Source organism: Pogoniulus pusillus, chromosome 17 (genome assembly GCF_015220805.1).
Source record: "Pogoniulus pusillus isolate bPogPus1 chromosome 17, bPogPus1.pri, whole genome shotgun sequence".
Classification (NCBI taxonomy): domain Eukaryota; kingdom Metazoa; phylum Chordata; class Aves; order Piciformes; family Lybiidae; genus Pogoniulus; species Pogoniulus pusillus.
The window spans coordinates 23,375,908-23,392,806 of record NC_087280.1 but is presented as its reverse complement, the minus strand read 5'-3'; the positions used below and the strand labels follow the sequence as shown (position 1 = coordinate 23,392,806).

The 16,899-nt window shown below is 51.9% G+C and overlaps 1 protein-coding gene across 7 annotated transcripts in view; it reads left to right on the top strand.

The window, feature by feature from the left end:
- The window catches only part of NTRK3 (neurotrophic receptor tyrosine kinase 3), a 293,014-nt gene that overhangs the window by 251,049 nt on the left and 25,066 nt on the right, over nt 1-16,899 (top strand). For 5 of the 7 annotated variants that reach the window (XM_064158080.1, XM_064158077.1, XM_064158082.1 and 2 more), the window contains one exon: nt 7,483-7,557. The exons of 1 other annotated variant lie outside the window; for it this stretch is intronic. In XM_064158080.1, the coding sequence (XP_064014150.1) occupies nt 7,483-7,557 (75 nt within the window). One more of the 7 variants, XM_064158079.1, reaches the window with a different exon arrangement.

The window sequence follows — 16,899 nt, the reverse complement described above, 5'->3', positions numbered from 1 at the left end:
TCCTGGGCTTGGGCTTGAAACCTCTTGGGGGGATTTATCTCCATCCTTTCCAGAAACCTCTGTCCTGTGAGATCTCCTGGTCACAGTTCATTACATAGAGGACACCTGCTTGTCAAAACAAGGACACAGGCAGCATTTGCAAAGGGCTCTGCAAAGGTGTTTCTATTTCTAGCAAAAGAGAACTAAACATAATAACAGAAACTGCTCCCTCCCCACTCTGGAGCATTGTTTGGATGGGGGAGGAACAAGGTTTGCAGGAAGCAGTGGTGTCTTTTTAAACAGGCTATACAATACTGCTGGAGGAGGGAAAGCAAGAGTGAATTTTATGCACATGAGCACTCCCTGAGCTGTTTCTCTCTTCTTTTTCCTTTGTTTCCAAGTAGTATCAGCTGGCTTAATAAAAGGTTGCTGTACCTTCCTGTGAAGCTTGGCTCTCACATCCTTTAGACCATCAGATGCACCCCAGTATCTCTGCTGTGACTTTGGCCTTAGGTTGGTGTCCTTTACACAGTCTAGGCTCCCTCAGGCACAAGCCTGCTCTAAAGCATGGAGGTTCACCATGGAAACATTTTCTTTCTTCTCTTTTGAAGTGGCTGGCAACAAAAACCCCAACCCAACCTCCTGATAATCTTCAGTACCCATCACCAGGTTACTTTCTGATGACAATTTTCAGTACCCATCACCAGGTTACTTTCTGATGACAATTTTCAGTACCCATCACCAGGTTACTTTCTGATGACAATTTTCAGTACCCATCACCAGGTTACTTTCTGATGACAATTTTCAGTACCCATCACCAGGTTACTTTCTGATGACCATCTCCCATCTAGACCATCTCTTGCTTCGAGTCTTCCCTCTGCAGCACAGAGTTGTTTGCTTTCTGCAGGCCACACTCAGTTATATGTAGGTTTTTTTTCCAGAGAGGTTTCCATGAAAATAATGAAGCACTGAGGTGTAGCAGCTGCTGGGTTGTGCTCCTTTGGAGGCTCAGTCAGCAGGGTAGATAAGGCTGATAGACAAACCTTGCACTGAAAGCAAACTTAGCCTGACCCACACTCCCCCAGACAGAGGCTCCCTCAAAGATCACACCAGCACTGGCTGCTGCTCTGTTCCAGCTAGCTGTGAGCTCTCTGCAGAGGTTCACCTCTACTCTCCACCAGCACTTGGTGTGCATCCTTGCCCACAGCCCCTTCGTGTCCATGTGTATCCTCCAACCACCTGCTTTCGTGTCACTCGCTGCTGCTGCTGCTGTTGCTTTGCTGTCCCTCTGCCATTTGCAGCCTGGGAGATCCATCCTAGCAGGGCAGAGCTGCTGCCCAGCCTGTTAGCAGCAGAAGGGAGCCCTGTGACCAGTGGGCAAGGGCTCTCTACCATTCCTATGAAGGGAAGGAGAAGTCCCTCTGAGTTTCTATCTGGAATGTGGCACTGACTCCCTCTGGGGTGGAAAGAAAGCTGTCAGTGGCAGGTTGAACCCTGGCAGGAGTAGCCAGCTCTGGACAGAGAGCAAGCCAGGCTCCTGCACCCGGGCAGTGGGCTCAGGCTCCACTTCAGTGCCAGTAGGTGGGGGAAAAGCAAACTCGGTCCCTGCCATGCTGTTGTGGGGGATCTTGTGTAGATGGCACCTTCAGCTTTCCTGGAGGTGTTGAGGACCAGGTTGGATGAGACCTTAAGTGACCTCTCCCAGTGGAAAGTGTCCTTGCCTACAGCAGGGAGTTGCAACTGGCTGAGCTTTGAGGTCCCTTGCAACCTAACCCACTCCATGATTCTCTGCCAACTGTATGCCACATGAGGCATGGACAGCTTCATCCCATGATACCTCACAACTGCCTTACCTGGTGGTCTGGGGTGGGGTGCATGAAGAGTGACCTTCTGCCTTGTCTTGCAGTAGGGCTGGAAAGAAGGGAGCAAGGGAACTGCTGGATGTGGCTGCTTGAAGTGTCTCTGTGCCTGTCCTGGTGTGTTCTGTGTGTTCAGTGTGGTGCTGAACATGCTGGGCTGTGATATTTCTGTGGCTCTTATGAAAAACCTCTGCCAGTGGAATCTGTGGCACAGTTCATTATCTGCTGCAGGAAAGATGGAGCAGCATCTTCTTGTGTTTTAGCCAGATGCTTTTCCTCCACGCTTCTCCATTTCTCCACTGAGGGGAAAAACAAATGTTGAGCCTTGGTTTTGTTTCTTTACCACCTCCCCCCTCCCCTCCCCTTCTTTCCTTCCCTCCTGTTTGAAGCATTAAGAGCCCTTCACACAAAGCAGCTCAAGTGCAGAGGAATTAACTGGGGAAATTAAAGCTGTGTCATATTTCTGGGCAGATCCTCAAAAATGGGAATTGCCCCAAGACCTCCACCCACATCCTGGTTCCTTCCTCCCCTTTTCCTCACCCTCTACCTGTCTTTCTCCTGCTTGAGCTGCTGTTTTCATCCCTGTTGCCATTTGTTGTGTTTCAGTAACCAGAGGGATGTGGCAGGTGAAGAGCTCCCAGTCTGGCGACGTTGTCTTTGCAGGTTGGGTTGGGGAAAACAGAACTCCCTGCCATGGGACTTGACCTCCATGCTGCTGCTTGGGACAGGTTGCTGCTGCACTGCAAGCTGTGTGGCTCAGGTGTCTTGTTTGGTGTACAACCTCAGTACTTGCCCAAACACTAACCTCTGTCCTTAGCCCCTCTGCCTTCTCCCCACACCCTGGATGCTTCCTGAGAGCCAATCCAGCCTGGCAATCTGATGGGCCAAGGGGGAGCAATGTGAACAGAAAGAAGGTGGATTTAGGGTGGCTGCACTGTGAGGGCAGTGAGGCACTAAGACAATTAAGTCAATTCAAGAGAGATGTGGAGGTGCTGGAAGGTGTTGAGAGAAGGGCAGCAAGGCTGGGGAGGAGCCTGGAGCACAGCCCTGTGAGGAGAGGCTGAGGGAGCTGGGGGTGTGCAGCCTGCAGCAGAGGAGGCTCAGGGCAGAGCTCATTGCTGTCTGCAGCTACCTGCAGGGAGGCTCTAGCCAGGTGGGGTTGGGCTCTGCTGCCAGGCAGCCAGCACCAGAAGAAGGGGACAGAGTCTCAAGTTGTGCTGGGGGAAGCATAGGCTGGATGTTGTTAGGAAGTTGTTGTCAGAGAGAGTGATTGGCATTGGAATGGGCTGCCCAGGGAGGTGGTGGAGTGGCTGTGGCTGGAGGTGTTGCAGCCAAGCCTGGCTTGGGCACTTAGTGCCATGGTCTGGTTGGTTGGCCAGGGCTGGGTGCTAGGCTGGGCTGGCTGAGCTTGGAGCTCTCTTCCAACCTGCTTGATTCTATGGTTTCATGACAGGCTGCCCAGAGTGCTGTGGATGCCTCATCCCTGGAGGTGTCCAAGGTCAGGTTGGATTGGGCTCCTGAGCACGTGGAAGGGAACTGCTCACACTTTGGGAGGAGCAGTGCCTCTCAGCTGAGGGAGAGCTGGGTGTGCAAAACTCTCCTCTCTCCCCTTAATTGGATTGTTGGATCAGTTTTCCTACTGCATTCCAGGTGGCCAGTGGCTTCCTCCTGCCTTCCCCCTGGCAAGATGCTGATCTCAGCTCTCCTTTACCGTGTGGGCAGCCCTGAGATCACACCACGGTGGGGAAAGGCAGGGAGCAGCCCCAGCCCCCAGCGTGATCAGCAAAAGGACTGGAGGAAGGGAGCTTATGAACCATGTCAGTGAGAGCATGGAGAAACTATGCCTTGCTGAAGGCATCCTCAGGACAATTAAGATGCAAGTATCTTTGTCATCCTTCTTAATTAGGATGTTTGTATGGAAAGAACACATTGCCTTTCTTTCTAACTCCTGATTTCAGCATGGCCACAGTTGCCACAGCCTTTCCTCCCCTGTTTCCTCCTGATTTCAGCACAGCCAGAGCCTCCAGAGCCTTTCCTTTCCTGTTCCTCTCCCTTCTCCTCCTGATTTCAGCACAGCCAGAGCCTCCAGAGCCTTTCCTTTCCTGTTCCTCTCCCTTTTCCTCCTGATTTCAGCACTGCCAAAGCCTCCAGAGCCTTTCCTTTCCTGTTCCTTTCCCTTTTCCTCCTGATTTCAGCACAGCCAGAGCCTCCAGTGCCTTTCCTTTCCTGTTCCTCTCCCTTCTCCTCCTGATTTCAGCACAACCAGAGCCTCCAAAGCCTTTCCTTTCCTGTTCCTCTCCCTTCTCCTCCTGATTTCAGCACAGCCAGAGCCTCCAAAGCCTTTCCTTTCCTGTTCCTTTCCCTTTTCCTCCTGATTTCAGCACTGCCAGAGCCTCCAAAGCCTTTCCTTTCCTGTTCCTCTCCCTTCTCCTCCTGATTTCAGCACAGCCAGAGCCTCCAAAGCCTTTCCTTTCCTGTTCCTCTCCCTTCTCCTCCTGATTTCAGCAAACCCACAGTTTCCACAGGCTCTCCTCTCCTGTTTCCCCCCACCCTCTTTCATGGTCCTGTCTCTCAGCTGCAGCGAGCTCCTTCTCCAGGCCAGCTGGATGGAGAAATCCCCTATTTGCAAGCAGCTGTCTTTAATCCACAGGCTGTTTAGGGCCAGGCTGTCAAAGAGAGCATGTTCAATGTACAATCAAGGGGCAATGATGCACAAAATTGCACACACAGGCAGAAATAGGAATCTTTTCTTGGTGTGTGTTGAGCTTTGAACACTTAAGCAATTCCACCCCTCTCTTTCCCCATCCAATTGCACAGGCAGCACACAATAAGATTGCTGAAGGAATTAGGGAGGGAAATCTTTAGGCTGCCCAATCAATATTGCTCTGCTTAGCACAAAGCATCTCCTCCTCTCTGGCCTCAGCCACGTTCAGTGCAAACAGCAAGTTCACCTTCTCATGATTTGGGCTGTGGTGGCCAAGAGGAGAAAGCAGCAGAGTGTCTGTCGGAGCTGTTTGTAGTTGCAGAGGTTCCTCTTTGCATGCAATAACAGCAACAGTGCCAATCCAAACTGCAGTGCAGCCCTGCCAAACCCCACCTCACAGGGTTTGCAAGAGGCTGCTCTGCAGGCCAGGTGGACCTCTGGGCTTTCAACTCCACAGCCTCAAAGAAATGGGCAGCAACTTTGGTAAAGCCAAGAGACTGGCTGATGGGTTTTTGTGAGTGCTGCTGAGGCAAGAGGCCAGATTTTATGGGCTGCTAGGGCTGATCCAATATAGCAAATCCTGTGTTCCACTGGGGATTCTCAGGCCAAATTATCAATTAATGTGATGCATTAAAAAAAATACCAACAAACCCAGCAACAACAACAACAAAAAAGCCAAATCCTGTTTAGTTCCCTGCAGTCAGGCCACCCCTTGAGTGCTGTGTCCAGTTCTGGCTCCTCCATTGCAGAGAGATGTTGAGGTGCTGGAAGGTGTCCAGGGAAGGGCAGCAAGGCTGGAGAGGGGCCTGGAGCAGAGGCCTGTGAGGAGAGGCTGAGGGAGCTGGGGGTGTGCAGCCTGCAGCAGAGGAGGCTCAGGGCAGAGCTCCTTGCTGTCTGCAGCTGCCTGCAGGGAGGCTGTAGCCAGGTGGGGTTGGGCTCTGCTGCCAGGCAGCCAGCAACAGAACAAGTGGACACAGTCTCAAGCTGTGCCAGGGGAGGTCTAGGCTGGATGTTGTTAGGAAGTTGTTGTCAGAGAGAGTGATTGGCATTGGAATGGGCTGCCCAGGGAGGTGGTGGAGTGGCTGTGGCTGGAGGTGTTGCAGCCAAGCCTGGCTGGGGCACTTAGTGCCATGGTCTGGTTGGTTGGGCAGGGCTGGGTGCTAGGTTGGGCTGGATAAGCTTGGAGCTCTCTTCCAACCTGCTTGATTCTATGATTAGTGACAAGATACAATATCTATAGCTCAAGTGCTTTGCCAGCATCCCCTTGGCAGCAAGGCAGAAAACTCCACTCCTACTTTTTGTTCTTCCCCCCCCTCCTCCAGTACAGAGAAGGAAACCACATGAGATGAGTGGAGTTTGCAGTCAGAGGCAGCTGCCTCTTCATATTTACCTAGGTGGAGGAATAAATCAGGTTTGGGTCACACTCTGGGTTAGTTGGGGGGGTTGTTGTTGTTACACTCTGGGTTAGTTGGGGTTTTTTTTGGTTGCTGTTGCAATAAATGTGTTGTGGTAGATCTGCCAGAGGAAGATGTTTCTCTTTCAGCTCCGTGTTTGAGGCACAGTTTGCTTCCTCCTGCACTGTATTACTCTGATGGTTGTTATTCCACTGCTGGATGACTTCATTTGCTCTGCTTCTTTCCAGTGTCTGTACCTCTGCCACAGCTGGCTGGAGGATGCAGCTTTATGGGATAGATGTCTGATTTCCCCCTCCTCCTTTTGTTTCATCCCCTAACTGCAACAAAGCAGAGGCATCTGAAACAATCTGCCAGCATAAAACAGTTTTCTAAGCCCTTCTGCTCCCCCCACTTAGTCCCTCAGCGTTTTGGGGAGGGAGGGAGGTGAGTCAGTCATTGGGGGGGCAATTCCCCGAGCAGGAGGAGCTGTCAGCTACGTGAAGCAGCTCAGTTTGCACCTCTGGTGTGGGGTGGGAAGGCTCCCAAGGTGATGACTGGATGGGCACACCCTGAAGCCCTGTTTTAGGCAGTCCCCAGGCAGCTGTCAGCCGAAGCTCTTCAGCAGCATGGCCAGAAGTCTCCCCCCAAGCCTCTGTGCCCACCAACTGCCCTTTTGCCTTGGGATTTTCTTTCCTGTTCTCCCAAGCACACTAATAGAGAGTCAGTGGACCTTATGCTCATCAACCACGTTTGATCTGCACTCTGAGATCCCTTCCCCTTCTTCCCTCTCCTGCTCCAATGCATGGGGAAAACGTAGTGCTCTGTTTTCTGCTCCATCATTTTGCTTGCCTTGAGCCCTCCCTAAGGTTGAGTTTTGCAAGCACTGGCAGGTTTGCAGGTGATTGGAAGCTGTGGGATGAGGTTTTTCCCTCTTTCCCCAACCTGCAACAGTACTGATGGGACAAAGCCTTTTGGGAAGCACAGAGTGACGTTATCAGCTGCTTCACTGGGTCATTTGGCCATTGAAGCCTGCAACTCTGGATAACCCAAGCTTGCTTGAATGAAGACATCAGGACTGGGTCTCCTTCTGCTGGCAGAGGCAGATGAGTCCCTGCACTGTGCCCGAGGAGGGGGCTGGTAATGGGCAAGGGGCAGGGTGCTTGGCTTCCAGATGCAGAGGAACTACTTATGCCTCCCAAAACTTCTCTCTAGGTCCTCCAAGAGACCAGCTCACAGTTCAGGAAGTTTGAAGAGGCCAAGGCCCAGCTTGCCTGTTGCCCAGCTCACCCTGCCTCTGCACTGGTGCAGGTGCTGATGTGGGGTGTGCAAGGTGATGGTGCCCAGCGCCAGGGGGTCTCACCCGCCCCGTGCGGGGCTTGTGCAGTGTTGGGATGTTGCAGGCAGTGGAAGACATAGGGCTCAGTTAAAGACACAGCCTTTCCCTTCTTGTCCCCTTGCTTCACCCCCCCCATCCCTCCCTCCCTCTCTCACCCTTCCCTTCTCTTTTGTTTGTCTCCTTCCCTTGTTTCCCCCCATTGACTGTCAGGAAGGGCCGTGTCCGAAGGGCCAGCTCAGCGCAGCGTGGCAGCGGCAGAGACTGGCACCACCGGCAGCTGCAACAGTGAGTGCATCTCGACCTCTGGGGCAGCTGGAAGTGGGGGACTGGTGCCACTCGGGCACGGAATGACACCTGGGATTGAGTGGCTTTGGTCGGGTCTAGTGCCTTTGCAGCGAAGGGGCTCTCCTGTGTGCTGAGCTCTGCTCATCTTCCTCCTACAGCAGCTCCCTGAGCCTTGGTCGTGTGGTGAGAGAATGTGGAGTGGATGCAGAAGTTCTCAGTGCAGTCCTCCTCTGTGGGTGTCCAGGCTGTGTCTGAACTGAGGGAGGCTGAGGGAGCTGGAGCTGTTTAGCCTAGAGAAGAGGAGGCTCAGGGCAGAGCTCATTGCTGCCTGCAGCTGCCTGCAGGGAGGCTGTAGCCAGGTGGGGTTGGGCTCTGCTGCCAGGCACCCAGCACCAGAACAAAGAGACACAGCCTCAAGCTGTGCCAGGGCAGGTCTAGGCTGGCTGTTAGGAGGAAGTTGTTGTCAAAGAGAGTGATTGGCATTGGAATGGGCTGCCCAGGGAGGTGGTGGAGTGGCTGTGGCTGGAGGTGTTCAAGAAGAGACTGGATGAGGCACTTGGTGCCATGGTCTGGTTGGTTGGCCAGGGCTGGGTGCTAGGTTGGGCTGGCTGAGCTTGGAGCTCTCTTCCAACCTGGTTGATTCTATGATTCTGTGAACTGGTGGACAGCATGGAGTGTCCCCTGGCTTTGATGGCAGAGAGCCCTGCATGGTTTGCACCCCTGCAGCTAAACCGCTCCATGCCTCCAAGCAGGTGATATTTGTGCAGCTCACCAGGCCCAAGCCTGGCTTGTGTTGTCCTCTCCAATGCTTGTGTGGATGCCATCACATTGCCATGGACTAAAACCAGCCCGTTTGAACAGCTGGGCTGTCACATGCCAGCCCTGGTGTCTTTTGTCTACTAGTCCAGGCACAGCCTCGGTGTCTGGCCAGTTGGGTGCTTGCAATGTACTTGAGAGGATGTCAACCATCACTGCCCCACTGCAGCTCCCATCCCTTGCCCAGAGGAATCATAGAACCAGTCAGGATTGGAAGGGACCACAAGGATCAGCCAGTTCCAACCCCCCTGCCCTGCCCAGGGACACCCTACCCTAGAGCAGGCTGCCCACAGCCTCAGCCAGCCTGGCCTCAAACACCTCCAGCCATGGAGCCTCAACAACCTCCCTGGGCAACCCATTCCAGGAGTGGCAGTGAGGGCTTTGTGTGAGTTTGATGCCCAGACAGTGCAGGGAAGTTTGGGTTTGATGGGAGCTGTGTGAGGCAGCTGAGGGCTGGTAGCACCTCTGTTCCAGAGGTAAGAGCCACCAGCCCCCTGTGTCCACTGCATACTGGAGCCTCTCTGTAAGGATGCTTATCCTGCTGAGTTCCCAGCTGCCACAGCATCCCTGAAGCTACCACCAGGATGCCTTTGGCTCTGCTGCCCACCTGGGCACACTGTGCCTCAGCTTCAGCCTACTATCCACCAGTACCCCAGGTCCCTCTCTGCCTGGCTGCTCTCAGCCACTCTGTCCCCAGCCTGTAGCACTGCTTGGGGTTGTTGTGGCCAAAGTGCAGAACCCTGCACTTGGCCTTGTTCAATCTCATCCCCTTGGCCTCTGCCCACCCATCCAGCCTGGCCAGGTCCCTCTGCAGGGCTCTGCTACCCTCCAACAGCTCCACAGCTGCTCCTAGCTTGGTGCCACCTGCAAACTTGCTGCTGCTGTTAGATGCTTAGGTGCTGCTGGTTTCAGAAGGGCTGTGTTAGTGGCTAAGATGTGCCACCAACAGATGATGTTGATACTTTCATGCCTTTTTGGGCCCAAATTGAACTGTGGGGTGTGGACGGGAGTTTAGTGCTAAGCACTGATGTAATTTCAGCTCCTCGGCCCTGCAGGCAGCTGTTAAGAAATGATCTTCCCCTGTGCCCTGACACTGTTTCTTTGCCTTTCAATCATGTCCTTCTGACAGAACAAATAGGAGGGTTGACCTTTGCAATGTGACATAATAATATGTGACTTCTTTATAGCTGTTTTCATCCCAAATGCTTGGCACACTAAGAGTCTGTTCCTGCAACCGCTTACCACTGGGCTTAGCACTTAGCTGCTCCAAGCAATCCCTGGGGGAGCCAGAGGAGCACTCACAAGGCACAGAAGTGCTCTACCTGGTGTTGCTTGCAGGATCAGGCCCTGGGGACGTGTAGCACATGTCTGTGAATAGCTGTGGCTTGAAGGCAGAAAGCTTTGCCCTCTCCTTTATGGTCTTTATTCCCTATCAGTGTGCTATGCCCAGCACTAATCTGACAGCCTCCCTGTGGCTATAAAGCCATGGCAGGTAGTGCTTGGATCATATTTGCAGCCATCATCTACAACCCTGCTGCTGCTGCTGCTTATTGCCAGCACCCCTCCCCCAAGCCCTAATTAATGCTAATTAATAAACTCCCTTAGCTTACCCTCCACCATTTGATCCTGCAGAAATCACAGCATTTTATCTTATTAAGCAGGCTGGGATTAAAGAGTTAAAACTCCTGGAGAGGGAAGAAGGAACACAGCCACTTCCCTGGGCAGCCCTGCTGAAACAACCTTGCACCAGCCCTCAGAAAGCCCAAGCTCAGACCCACCTTAGGCTGACAGAGCCCAGTGAGTGCTTCAGCATCCTTCCTGCCCTCTGTCAAAGGGAGAGCTCAGTGAGATGCATGGAGAAGAGTCCAGCAGAGACTGGGCACAGGGCTGCAGGTCTTTTCCATGCCACCATTGTCCTCTGCCACTGTAGGAAGTTCAGTAAAGTCTTTCCATGCCTCAGTTTCACATAGTTGGAAGGTGCTCTCTGCTCATCTTCACCAGGGAGATGCACATGAAATAAGAGGTTGCAAAGGACACAGCAATTGTGGGAGAGACAGGTAAGTACCTGAGAAACAGAGAGGAGACCTGGGAGCTGAGATGTTTGTGCTACTATTTGGAGGATGGGCAGAACCATCTGCTGAGACCCCAGCTGGAGTACTGCATCCAGCTCTGGAGCCCCTATGACAAGAGAGATGTGGAGGTGCTGGAGTGTGTCCAGAGCAGGGCCAGGAGGATGCTCAGAGGGTTGCAGCAGCTCTGCTGTGAGCACAGACTGAAAGAGTTGGGGCTGAGCAGGCTGGAGCAGAGGATGCTCCCAGGTGATCTTCTTGTGGCCTTCCAGGGTCTGAAGGGGGCTCCAGAAAAGCTGGGGAGGGACTTTTTAGGCTATCATGTAGAAACAGGACTGGGGGGAATGGAGCAAAGCTGGGGATGGGTAGGTTCAGCCTGGAGGTGAGGAGGAAGTTGTTGAGCAGGAGAGTGGTGAGAGGCTGGAATGGGTTGCCCAGGGAGGTGGTTGAGGCCCCATGGCTGGAGGTGTTTAAGGCCAGGCTGGCTGAGGCTGTGAGCAGCCTGCTCTAGGGTAGGGTGCCCCTGCCTATGGCAGTGGGGTTGGAACTGGCTGATCATTGTGGTCTCTTCCAATCCTTACTGGTTCTGTGATGCTATTCTATGGTTCTAACCAGGAGTGGTTAACCTTCTTGGTGATGAGAAGTGATTAAACCCAGGGATGGAGACCCATCAGGAGGTATCTACACACTGGACTGCTGTTTGCCAGCAGTAGAGTACTGCATCCCCCCCACCCCTGAGCCCTTAAAACATAGATTCATTAGGAATACAGAGGGCTGGAAAAGATTCCCTGGATCATCAAATCCAATCCCCTGTTGCATCAATCACATCAGATTTATCCTTTTCATAATCAAGCACCACTATTAAACGTGGTCCTAAGGGAGGACAGTCCCAAAATCTCATTGCTTGAGCTCAGAGATGCTGCTAATTTCCACTCTCTGCTTAGTCATGGCCTGTTGGTTAAGCAGCAGCTACCTGGCACAGAAGCAAGAGGTTTAACAAGTTTGCTTAAAATAACCACCCAGAAATCCTATGCCCTGAAGCTTGCTGAGGTTACAAAAGGAAGACTGCAAAGTCAGGTGATGATGATGATGGGGAGGCCCAAGCCCACTCTTGCCTCTGCCTCACAGCACAGGCTTCAAATGGCCACCTGCTATCATAGAATCAGTCAGGGTTGGAAGGGAGCACAAGGATCAGCCAGTTCCAACCCACTGCCATGGCCAGGGACACTCGACCCTAGAGCAGGCTGCCCACAGCCTCAGCCAGCCTGGCCTGAAACACCTCCAGGGATGAGGCTTCCACCACCTCCCTGGGCAACCCCTGCCAGCCTCTCACCACTCTCATGCTCAACAACTTCCTCCTCACCTCCAGTCTGAACTTACCCATCTCCAGCTTTGCTCCATAAAAGAAGAGGTCTCTGCACCCCTCTGTCCTGTGCTGAACCCCTCATGCTGAACAACTTCTTCCTCACATCCAGGCTGTATCTCCCCATTTCCAGCTTGGTTTCATTCCCCCCACTCCTATCACTGCCTCATAGCATAACAAGTCCCTCCCCAGCTTTCTTGTAGTCCCCTTCAGATACTGAAAGGCCACAAAAAGATCACCTCAGAGCCTTCTCCTCTCCAGTCTGCACAGCCCCAACTGCCTCAGTCTCTCCTGACAGCAGAGCAGCTCCAGCCCTTTGATCATCTTCGTATCCCTCCTCTGGACACCTTCCAGCACAGTCATATCCCTCTTGTGACAGTGGCTCCAGAGCTGGATGCAGTCCCCTGGGTGGGGTCTCACCAGTGTAGGGCAGATCTTGTGTGATCTAGTTGAGGTGCAATGCAAAAGGGATGATTGAACAAAGCATCTTCTTTGCTGTTCTCCTCCATGATATTCATGGTGTAACCCTCTGCCTCCTTTGCCAGGTGTAACTAACACTGAGAGCAACATTTGTCTCTCTTTCCCTTTCTTGACAGGCTTCTCCATGCCCTGTTTTGCTTCTCTGTACAAGCCAGTAGCTGCCCAGCACCTTGCAGGAGGTCAGGGAGTTGCATTTCCCCACCTTGCAGGACTTGATGATCTCTGGAGGTCCCTTCCAACCTCTAACATTCCTGATTCTGTTAGGGGACAAAGCTCAGAGCTCTCAGCCTTAGCAAGCCAGAGTGACTTCACCCCAGTAACCAGCAGCAGGGTGAGAGGGAATGGGTTTGAGCTGTGCCAGGGCAGCTCTAGAGTGGACATGAGGAAAGACTTCTTTAGTGAGAGCGTGCTGAGGGGTTGGCTGCACAGGGAGGTGGTGGAGTCCCCATCCCAGGAGGTGTTCAAGAAGCTGTAGACATTGTGAGGTGCCCCTGCCCATGGCAGGGGGGTTGGAACTGGCTGATCCTTGTGGTCCTTTCTAACCTTGACTGATTCTGTGAGTCTAAGCTGTAGATGTGGTGCTTCAGGCCATGGGTGAGTGGTCATGGTGGTTGGGAAGAAGGGGACACAGCCTCAAGCTGTGCCAGGGCAGGTCTAGGCTGGATGATGTTAGGAGGAAGTTGTTGTCAGAGAGAGTGATTGGCATTGGAATGGGCTGCCCAGGGAGGTGGTGGAGTGGCTGTGGCTGGAGGTGTTGCAGCCAAGCCTGGCTGGGGCACTTAGTGCCATGGTCTGGTTGGTTGGCCAGGGCTGGGTACTAGGTTGGGCTGGCTGAGCTTGGAGCTCTCTGCCAACCTGGTTGATTCTATTGTATGATCTCCACTGTCTTGTCCAGCCTTAGTGATTGTATGAACTGCAAGGGCAGCTGACCTGCTCCAAACCACCTCTGCTTTACCCAGGGCAGCCTCATTCACCCCAAGGAAAGGGGCTGGTGCAGCACCTTGTGGCACATGAGGTGTGCTGTATGCTGTGGAGATGCTGGGATGCCCTAGACACTTGACTTCCTTGCTTTGCAACCTTGTCTGGTTAGTTACTGAGAGAGCAGGAGGAAGAGGTAGGGGGCAGAAAGAGGTGAGTGTGGGCTGAGGGGCTAAAACTCTGTGTTACCCGTGGGGTGTGAGCCAGCCTGCAGAGGGCAATGCCACAGAGAGTGGCACACACAGGCTTAGCTCAGGTCACTGCCATGCAGTGCCACCAGAGTGACTCAGGAGAAAGCTTCACCTGCCAAAAACTGGGTTTGCAACTAGGATGCTGCAATCCCATCTCTGCTTGTTTAACTTGGCAGGGATTCAACTGAAACAGGCACAGAGGGGAGGTGTCAGAGCCGAGCTCAGAACCAGCGTGGGGGATTTTGCCTTTCTATTTCAGTGCTCTTTGCAAAGTAAATGCAGCAGAACCCCCTCCTTTCCCCCTCCTCTTTTCTATTGCCTTTCCCCCCCTCCTTTTTTCTATTTCCTTTCCCCCCCCTTTCTTTCCCCTCCCCTTTTATTCCTTTGTTTTTCTTTTTTTTCCTCTTTTTACCTCTTCCCCCCTCATTATTCCCTTTTCTTCCCTTCTGTTTCCTTTCTTTTTCATTTTTTTCCTCCATTTCCCCCTTGCTTCTGTTCTTTCCTTCTTCTCTCTCTTTGCTTTTTTCTTTTATTGCCTTTTTCCCCCTTCCCCCCTTTTTTCTCCTTCCTCCTTTTCTCCTTTTCCCCTCCTTTTTTTCCAGCCTTTTTACCTTCCCCCCTTTTTTCCTTTTGTTTCCTTTCCCCACTTTTTTTCCTTTTTTACCCCTTCCCCCTTTTTCTGCTTTCCCCCTCCCTTTTCTTCTCCCTTTCCCCCCTTTATTTCCTTTCCCCCCTATTATTCCTTTTTACCCCTTTCCCTTTTTCTCCTTTTTCCTCCTTTTATCCTCCCTTTTTTCCCTTTCCTCCCTTTTTTCCTTTTATTCCTTTTTTATTCTTTCTACCCCTCCCCCCTTTTCCTCCTTTTTTCCCCCCTTTTTCCTTCCTTTTTTTCTCTTTTCCCCCTTTTTCCTTTTATTTCCTTTCCCCCCTTTTATTCCTTTTTACCCTTCACCTCTTTTCCCCCTTTCCCCCTCCTTTTTTCCTCCCTTTTTCTCTTTCCCCCCTTTCCCCCCTTTTATTTCCTTTTCTCCTTTTCTCTTTTTTACCCTTTCCTCCTTTTTCTCCTTTTTCCTCCCTTTTTTCCCATCACCCTTTTTTTCCTATTATTTCCTTTTCCCCTTTTTACCCCTCCCCCCCTTTTCTCCTTTTCTTCTCCGTTTTTTTCTTTTCCCCTCTTTTCCCTTTTTATTTCCTTTTCCCTTTTTCTTTTTTAACCCCTCTCTATTTTCCTCTCTTTTTTCTTCTTTCCCCCTTTTCCTCTATTTTCTCCATTTCTTTTTCTTTTAACTTTTTCCTCTTTTCTGTCCTTTTTTCCCTTTTAATTTTTCTCTCCTTTTTTCCATTTTCTCATTTTAAAATTCTTTCTCCTTTTCCCTCTTTCCTCCTTTTTCTCCTTTTTTCTCCCTTTTCTCCTTTTTTTCCTCCTTTTTTTTCCTCCTTTTTTCCTCCTTTTTTCCTCCTTTTTTCCTCCTTTTTTCCTCCTTTTTTCCTCCTTTTTTCCTCCTTTTTTCCTCCTTTTTCCCTCCTTTTTCCCTCCTTTTTTTCCCTCCTTTTTTTCTCTCCTTTTTTTTTCTCCTTTTTTTTCTCCTTTTTTTTCTCCTTTTTTTCCTCCTTTTTTTCCTTCTTTTTTTTTTCCTCCTTTTTTTTCCCTTTTTTTCCCCTTTTTCTCCTTTTTTTCTTACCTTTTTCCTTGTGGGTTTTTTTTTCCTTCCCCCATCACTATTTAAATGCCATAAGAATCCTTTGGTGCCCACCTTAATGTTCCTAAGGAATTAAAATCCTTTCTCAGCCCATAATCTGAAAATCATTACCATGTCTGCTATAAAAACCTCCAAGCTCTCCAGAGGGAATGATGTCAGTGTGGGTCTAAAATGTATGCAAATCTAATTCGTGGCCATAAAAGGTAGCAGGGGTCAAAGAGGCAGCCCCCAGCCCTGGGGCCAAACAGGCTGTTGGTGTGAGGGAGCAAAAAGCATCTCACAATGGGGGAAGGACAAATGTGGATCTCTGGGTTGGCTTTTCGGTTGGTGTCCTGGGTGAATGCCTGGGGCTGTGCCTGCCTGGTTTGGATGGGTTCAGAGGAAGGAGTTGGTGCTGGTCCCACACATCTCTCTTGCTCAGAGTAAGAAAGCACTCCTGAGAGCTCACCACCGGCTGCTGTCCACAGCTGCCTGAAGGGACATTGTGGAGAGGCTGCTGCTGGGCTCTGCTCACAGGGAACTGCAGACAGAAGAAGGGGGAATGGCCTCAGGCTGAGGCTGGGGCAGTTTAGGTTGGACATTAGGAAAAAGAGAGTGGTCAGGGAGTGGAATGAGCTGCCCAGGGAGGTGGTGGAGTCACTCCCCTGGATGTGTTTCAGGGTGGTTTGGCTGTGGTGCTCAGGGCTATGGTTTAAGGTGAGTCTTGTAGAGTAGGGTTCTAGGTTGGGCTTGGTGATCCTGAGGGGCTTTGCCAACCTGCATGGTGCTGTGGTTCTGTGATCCCACATGAGCCACTCTAAACTGCTTGTGAAGACAGGGTGGGTGACTATTCCCCCCAAGCATCCACATGCCCCTTGCGCCACCTTCCTCTTCTCCCTCTGATGCAAGGCTGGCAGGATACAGCTGCATCACAGGCTCACAGGGTGTCAGGGATTGGAAGGGACCCAAAGAGATCATCCAGTCCAACCCCCCTGCCACAGCAGGACCACACAATCTAGCTCAGGGCACACAGGAACACAGCCAGACAGGCCTTGGAAGGAGGAGACTCCACAACCTCTCTGGGCAGCCTGTGCCAGGGCTCTGGGACCCTTCCAGCCAAGCAGTTGCCCCTTGTGTTGAGCTGGAACCTGCTGTGCTGTAGCTTCCATCCATTGCTGCTTGTCCTATCCCAGGGAGCAGTGAGCAGAGCCTGTCCCCCCCTCCTGACCCCCAGCCCTCAGAGATTTATACACATTTATTAGATCCCCTCTCAGTCGTCTCTTCTGCAGACTAAAAAGCCCACACCTGCTGTCCCAAGCAACTGGCAGCTGCAGAGCCTGGGTGACAAAGCAGCCCCTGCTTTAGACAGGTGACACCAAACACTTCCAGAGCAGTGGCTCCTTTGGCAGGTGACACCAAACACTCCCAGAGCAGTGGCTCCTTTGGCAGGTGACACCAAACACTCCCAGAGCAGTGGCTCCTTTGGCAGGTGACACCAAACACTCCCAGAGCAGTGGCTCCTTTGGCACTTTCAGAGCCAGCAGGCTTCTGCTGGTTACTTCTCACTGGCTTGGGCAAGTGTCAGACGGCTCAAAGTTTAATTGCCATGTAAGTGGCTGGATTTCCATCTCCACAGCAGACTGCAGTGGGAAAGACAGGAGTGCTGGGATGATTTGCCCTGGTATTACACAGCAGATTACCCTGTACTTAGAAGGTCACCACTTGCCCTGTAATTAGACCTCCCGACACAGGGAAGTCCACAATAG